General features: G+C 44.9%; 1 protein-coding gene across 1 annotated transcript; it reads right to left on the bottom strand.

The window, feature by feature from the left end:
• Positions 1-5,293: 5,293 nt before the first annotated feature.
• Positions 5,294-6,279, bottom strand: Igfl4 (IGF like family member 4). The gene is made up of 4 exons (XM_076928412.1): positions 6,261-6,279; positions 5,855-5,899; positions 5,509-5,759; positions 5,294-5,329 (listed from the first exon to the last, which is right to left on the bottom strand). The coding sequence occupies exons 1-4, from the start codon at positions 6,277-6,279 to the stop codon at positions 5,294-5,296; spliced, it is 351 nt and encodes a 116-aa protein (XP_076784527.1).
• Between the last annotated feature and the right edge of the window lie 1,139 nt (positions 6,280-7,418).

Genomic DNA, 7,418 nt, shown 5'->3' with positions numbered 1-7,418 from the left:
AAGAGATCATGTGCATGGACCAGGAGAATTCGCCTTGATGTCTCAATGAAAGAGAAGCTATGAAGAAGATACAGATGGGCCGGAGCAAGCCAGGACAAGACCAGATGGCATGCATTTGGCTGGGTATTAGCAGCCTAGTCAGGTTATAGTAGCTCAGAACTAATACTCTATTATGCTTGTAGACAGGAACCTGACATGGCTGTTCTCTGAGAGACTCCACACAGCAGCCAATGGAAGCAGATGCAGAGAACCACAGCCAAACACTGGATGAAGCTTGGGGCGTTTTGTGAGAGAGTTGGAGAAAAGACAGAGGGACACAAAGAGAATAGAAACTCCACAGGAAGACCAACAGAGTCGACTAACCTGGCCCCTTAGGGATTCTTAGAGACTGAACCACCAATCAAAGAATGAGCATGGGCTGGACCTAGGACTCCTCCATATATGTAGCAGATGTGCAGCTTGGTCTTCATGCAGGTCCCCCAACAACTGGAGTGGGGGCTGTTCCTGACTCTGTTGCCTACTTGTGGATCCCATTCCCCTAACTGGCTTCAGTAGGAGAGGATGTACTTAGTCCTGCAGTGGCTTGATGTGCCAGGGTGGGGTAATATCTAGGAGGGGCTTCCCCTTCTCAGAGAAAAAGGGAAGTGGGAAGGGGAGTGGGGTGGGAGAACTGTGTGAGGGGAGGACTGGGGAGAGAGGGAGAGCTGATATTAAGATATAAAGTGAATAAATAAAGTAATGTAAAAAAAGACTAGCTCAGCATCTGCTCAGCTTAGCGCTTCAGCTTGTTAACAAAAGCACCAGGTCTCTGTGTCTTTCATTTGAGAGCTAAAATGGGCCAGAGTTGGAGTAGAAATACCCTGCAGTTGGAGCAAAAGGGGCATGTGAACCCCCACAGAAATTCTTTTACTGAAGTCTCTGGCTTCTCATAGAAGAATAGTAAACAGCACTGTTCCGATAAGAACCTGAGGCTAGCCCATCAGACCGGCCCGTCTCTCCTGCAGAAAGGTTGGTCATTTTCAACAACTTAATGATGAATGTATGTGGAGATTCAGAAGGCAAACTGTAGCTGTCATGTTCTTCAGTTTTTGAAGTTATTTTATTTTAATTATTATTATTTTTTTTTTTGAGGCAGGGTCTTTCTACCTAGTCCTGGCTGTCCTGGAGCTCACTATGTAGACCAGGCTAGCCTCAAACTCACAGTGTTCTACCTGTCAATGCCTCCCAAGTGCTGGAGGCATTGACATTAATTGACATTAAATGCATGCTTCATCACACCCAGCCCTTTAAAGTTATTTTAAAGTCAGCATTCAAAGGGACAGCTTTCATCATGGTATTCCCACACATATATCATTATACATCATTCTTTTTTCTCTGTCCCATTGCCCTCCCTTGTCTCTCCCACCCAGCCCTGGTCCCTTCTCTCCTGTCATGACATCCTTCCTTCCATCTTCTTTCATGGCACATAAATCATTACAGTCCTCCTTAGGCCAGTGGTTCTCAACTTTCCCTTTAATGTCATGGTGACCCCCCCTACCATAACTTCATTTTCATTGCTATTTTATAATTATAGTTTTGCTATTGTTATGAATCATAATGTAAATATCTGTGTTTTCTGAGGGTCTTTGGTGATCCCTGTGAAAGGGTCGGTTAACCCCCAGAGGGGTCACAACTTGAGAACTGCTACCTTAGACATTAGATATTTCCCTTTTTTCTCATGACCTCCCTTTTACTTCACCTCTTTTATATACACGTGCACATGTGTGCATTTGCACACACACAAACACACACACACACACACACACACACACACACACACACACACAAATTTATATCTAGATATATTGAGAGAAGTACAGTTTCATCATTCTGAGCTGGATTCTCTCTCTCTTTCCTCTCTCTCTCTCTCTCTCTCTCTCTCTCTCTCTCTGTGTGTGTGTGTGTGTGTGTGTGTGTGTGTGTGTGTGTGTGTGAAATAATGGCCCCAGAGCCTTCAGGAACATGAGTGTGCTACAGGAGACTAAGAGTGTTTGACTGCTTATAATTAAAGTGTGTTTTTAATCCTCCAGCAATGGCTGACATGGTCATCATAAGCCATTTTCTCTAGCCATGTCACTTACACTGAGCATGGATGTGTACCTGAGGGTCTTTGCAAGCACACAAACATGAAACTATACCAGTTATTAGGATATTACATTCCTTACTACATCAGAAAACACGCCTATTGTTGTGTGTATTTTCTATTCACCAGTGTGCATGTGTGTGTTCACAAACATGTGGAGACCACAGCCAACTTTGAGTGGTTTTCTGTTGCTTTCAACCTAACATTATTTCCCACGTAACTTAAAGGTCTCCGTTTTGCCAGTCTGGCTGGTAGTGACACCTCTGGGCTCTGTTGGCCTCTGCTCCATCCTGGTGCTGGGGTTGTAGTCTCTCACAACTATCCTAACATTTGCATGGATGATGGGAATCCAAGGCTAGGTCCTCTGCTGTGCAACAAGCATGTTTCCTCTGAGACATGTCCTCAGCACCAAGATGTCCCCAGTTCTTCAGTGTAGAGCCAAACTTGCCATTACCATGGCCACCTCCAGCGTTACCTTCTGCTGCAGCTGAAGTAAGATCTCAGCATTTGGGTGTTCTGTGTAAGTTTCTTCAGTTTCAGTTTTTCTATCAGGTGCAACTTTCTTTGCATACATTTCCTGAGAATCTTACTTCAAAGTCTTCTGAAGACACATGCAATTCCTGTGCTAAAGTCATTTCAAACTAACTGGCCATCTATCCAGCCCTGCAACCAATGGCTGAGATTGCAGCTTTTGAGGCTGAGTGCTCTGATCAATGTTGTTATAGGAGTTTGCTTGGCATTCTGACCAGGCATGGGGTTCCACACCATCACCACACTCTCAAATAGGTCACAACCAACAACAGGTTAGACCAGTGACAGGTTGCCCTTAAAGGTCTTTCCCTCTTTGTCTAGGCTTCTGTGAGGATAGAGGGCACAGCTTCCTGTAACAGAACTGTGAGAGGAGAGGATGGCTCCCCTGAGTAAGACTGGCAGCTCACAGTGTGCTATAATTTGTGTGTGTGCCATCCAGGTCTTGATAGAATGCACACTCTTCCTGTGATTGTAGCCAATAGCTAATAATTGTAGACATAGAGTTGGCTCTGAGCCACAGGCACTGTCCTCTCTCCCAGCAGGGGGTTCATGCTGATGATATCCTTGAATCCTGTCCTGTGTTGGAGTGTAGCAAAGTAGAGACCAGCATGGCTTTTTAATGTAAAGGAGTATGCCAGCATGTGTGAATACATAGGCAGTATGTGTCTGGCCTTATCTAATAAGCCTTGGGCACAAGGTGCCACCCAGCAATTCCTTTTCCTTCCCCATTATCTCACAGTTTGAGAGAATCCTCTGTGCCAAGCTATAGAGCACAAGTGCTGTCACCCCTTCACAGGCAAGTTGTAAACTTTGGTCACTCCCAAGGGGAGGAAACTCTAGATGCAGTACCAATGATGTCATAGAACAGAGCACCTACTCAAGGAATAGCCATTGATTTTATTGTTTCCGACATTTGCCTGGTTGAAGCAGCCATACTTCAAGCTTCCAGTATGACAAAAACTGGAGAGTACAGCAGAAGAGTGGAGGCAATTGAAAAGCAAAAGCCCAACCAAGGAGGCCATGGCTCTAGTTCCTCCCTGAGGTACAGAAGATAGATTGTAAGATTGTTAGAGAGTCAGGAAGTCTGCTGTGATGTGGTGTCTTCTAGATCTCTTAGGAAAGTGCACACACAAGAGCTCAATGATATGGGTCCCAAAGCAAATCTCCCAGGGCCCAAGCCTTAGATAAAGAGCTGCAAGATTCTGGAAGGTGGAGAATCTGTCTTTTCAAGAGATGTGTCCTCCAACTGGATATTCAATACCAGGTGGTCAGCCCTGGAGACATGCAAGAAACACTAATGACACTGAGAAGGTTTTTACTTATATATTTGTTTATATACATGCATGTATACAAAAACGGGGGGGGGATATTTGTCGCGGACAGATTTAGGAAGGAAAGGGGTGGGGAGATAGAGAAAATGAAGGGGCACATTTGAGAGTAAGGGAGTATGAAAAAGCCATATGTCCAATCCACTAAGAGCTTTCCTTCTCATAGCAACTATCCACTTACAATATCTTCTTAGCTATAGGCAGGACTTCATGCCAACCGTCTCCTTTTTGGGATTTTGTCTGCTTCCAGCTTGTGCGTGCTGCCTCAACTGCTGTGATTTCATGCATGCACAAGACAGGTTCCATATGTGACACCGTAATCCCACTCAAAATCCATGGCACCGAAGGTCATAGAACCTGGTGATGTGTTGTGTGAGCACACATAAATCTGTGGTTTAATCCAATTCACAAAGTATTGGACCACTTTCTAAATGCATGTGTTTATACTCACAGACAGTTAACACCCTTGTCTTTAATCAAAGAGGCTCCTCTTTGGCTGAACTGCATTGAAGCCTGAGCGGTATAAGCAACACAGAGTGCTGAGAACAAGGGATTATTTTTTTCTTTTTACCCAGCGCTAGATAAGACATTTATGTATCTTCTCCTAGGCTCTGAGAACATTGCAAAAGAGCGGATGGAAAGACTGTAAGAGCTGAAAGGTACAATGAAGTAGCATTGTAAATGCCATCTTCTGTGCAAGACACAGCCACTGTAAGCAGGAACTTGCAACTCCAGATGGCTGTGCTGGGTCTGCACAAGAATGTCAGGAAAGGATGAAGGAAGGAGTGAGGGAGCTCTGTCTTTCACTTTTGAATTGTTTCCTTTGGATAGATTTGGGGGAAATGGTTTCAGTGCCTTCAGCTGTGTGCCATTGGTGACCCCATCAGGCTACAGTGAATGTCACACTTCAGATGCCTCAGGATACTGGAAACAGACCAGTAGGGAGGATAAGGTGTTTGTTGGGGTGGTAGGAGGTGAGAGGTAACAAGCATTATATATCTCTTCTTCCTATAGGGTTGCCAGGAAGGGAGGTGTGGAGGGTAAAGGGGTGTGGTGGAGTACACCCTCTCAGAAGCAAAGGGGAGGGGAGATGGGGTGAAGAACTCTTGGAGGGGGGACCAGGAAGGGGAACAACATTTACATTGGAACATAAATAAATTAAACAGTAAAGAAAGAATGCATTATATATACATCTGTGAAACCATCAAAGAACTAAATAATAATAGTGAAAAACACTATCCAAATGACTTATTACAAAATATCAGATTCTGAGACGACTTGAAACTCTGCTCTCCAAAGCGTTCTAGAGGAATCATATCTTCCCGAGAGCTGGTGGGCTTGAAACTCCCTGTGGAGAGAGGGACATGAGGAGTATAGGGTGGGAGATAGAGACACATGAACTGTCTTATATATAGCTACCCAGATATGGGGAGGTGGGGCCTCAGCAAAGACTGCACTCATGGGGGTGGGGCTTAGACATCCATACTCTGTCCTTGCCTTCTCCTCCCCCCACCTGGGGAAACTCACCTTGGCACAGATTATGGAGATGGGAGAGGTTCTGCAGTTGGGCTCCATGCCTGGGACTTTGAACCTAATGACGCCCTGATTCTGGGACTCCAGGCAGCAATGCTGGAAACACGGCCAGTAGATACAGTGAGAGCCACAGAGGCTCATGCTGTTCACAGGCAGGATGGTGTCATTGTCACAGCACTGCATCAAGGGGTTGTACATCTGGTCTCCACATCTGGGTGCTGGCTGGCAAAGCAATAGACCAGTATCTGGGAAGAGTGACAGCTGGATGATCTACATGGACCAGCCTAGGACCCCCCATCCACAGCTATGCTCTCCCTCCTCCCTGAGTGGTCCTTCTCACCTGTGGCTCCTACTGAGTGCAGGAGGGCAGAAACCAGGACTGCAGCTGAGACAGAAAACAGAAGAAAGATGTGTAAGATGCAGTCAGGATGGAAGCCAAAAGATGGTGCCACTGAGTCATTTATTTGAGGTGGACAGCTCATGGTAGGTTTGAGACTGACCCTGGGTGGTGGTGAAGGTCTGGGATGACCTGTGAGGAAAGGCAGGGAGGGATCCTGGATGAGAGTGATTTTAAAAGTCACAGACACAGGGCTTGCAACACAGGAGGCCAGCAAGGATGCTTGGCAGGGGTTGGGATACAGATGTGGAGCTGAGAATGGAGCCAGTAAAAAAGGCATGAATTTAAGATTGAGAGGTAAAGGATGATGTCATAACATCTATGCTCCCTGGGGCTATTATCTCCTTACCTAAGATCCTAGTCACCATCTTCTGTTTTTGCTGTAGAACTGTAGGAGGCCGAGCAGGAGCTGGAGCCACAGTAGTAAAGATTCTGGAACCCCCAGCTGTTATTTATGCAAGAGGGTTATTTATACATGTTATTTATACATGGGTGTGGATCAGGAAGGATAATGAAGGGTGGGAGAAAAGTATAAAAAAATACAGGAACCTGAGCCAATATCTGTCTCAACATGAAGATTCCATAGCACTCCTTAATGTTCTAACTCAAGCAAACATCTTCTGGAAAGCAAGATAGGGAATTCTATTGGAAGAGATATCCATTCCCTGTGTGCAGTCTGCCAGCCAAAATACTCGGCAGTTTCTAGGTTTCCCACACTCCACACGTTGCAAGTTTTAAGGCCTCACCCTGCCCTTACATCCACCCAACCCTAAATTCTGTAGTTTAAAATTCTTCAGTTATTTAGTGGAGATTATGAAGTTGGAATATGATCCAGAAGAAGAGGGGCTTCAGAATCTGGGCTAGTGAGAATAAAAAAGGAGAATATAGTTTTAGGTACGACCCCTGGGACTCACAGAATAGGTGGAAAGACACTGAGTGCTTTTGTTGGCTTTCTGGGTTGCTTATAGGGTTCCTTGTACAAAGAAACACTTAATAATGTGTTCTACTGATTTTATCATAGCCATCTTGATTACATCTGATGAAAATTTAGTTTTGATATTAATAGTGTAGTATTGTTTCTCTTTGTCTCCCTGTTGGCTACAGAACAACCTGTGGGGGCTGAAGCAAGGCGCCAGAGCTTCAGAGCCAGGGTGTCCAACCTTCTGATGCTTCTGTAAGAAGAATCATCCTGGGCCACAAATTCAATCTAGGAACACTAACAGAAGGTGATGAGAATGAGAAGGTCTGCACTGAAAAGCTTCGACACAGTAATTCTAACTATTGGACCATTCCATGTGGAGAGTTTCAAAACCCTCAAGCAGGTCTCAAGCCTTGGACCATACCTAAACATAAAATGTGATAAAAAAAAAAAAAAACCATTATTACCAAAGTAAAAGAAAGCAGGGTAACACAAATCCAGTAGTAATTTTGACTCTGAATTTGAGAAGCAAAGAAGGCACCAGTGCTCAGTGATTCCCCAAGCATCTCCTCAGACATTTTGGTTCTG

Source organism: Arvicanthis niloticus, chromosome 1 (assembly GCF_011762505.2).
Source record: "Arvicanthis niloticus isolate mArvNil1 chromosome 1, mArvNil1.pat.X, whole genome shotgun sequence".
Taxonomy (NCBI): Eukaryota; Metazoa; Chordata; class Mammalia; order Rodentia; family Muridae; genus Arvicanthis; species Arvicanthis niloticus.
Note: the sequence above shows the minus strand (reverse complement) of the source record. Positions and strands in the feature narration are given on the sequence as shown.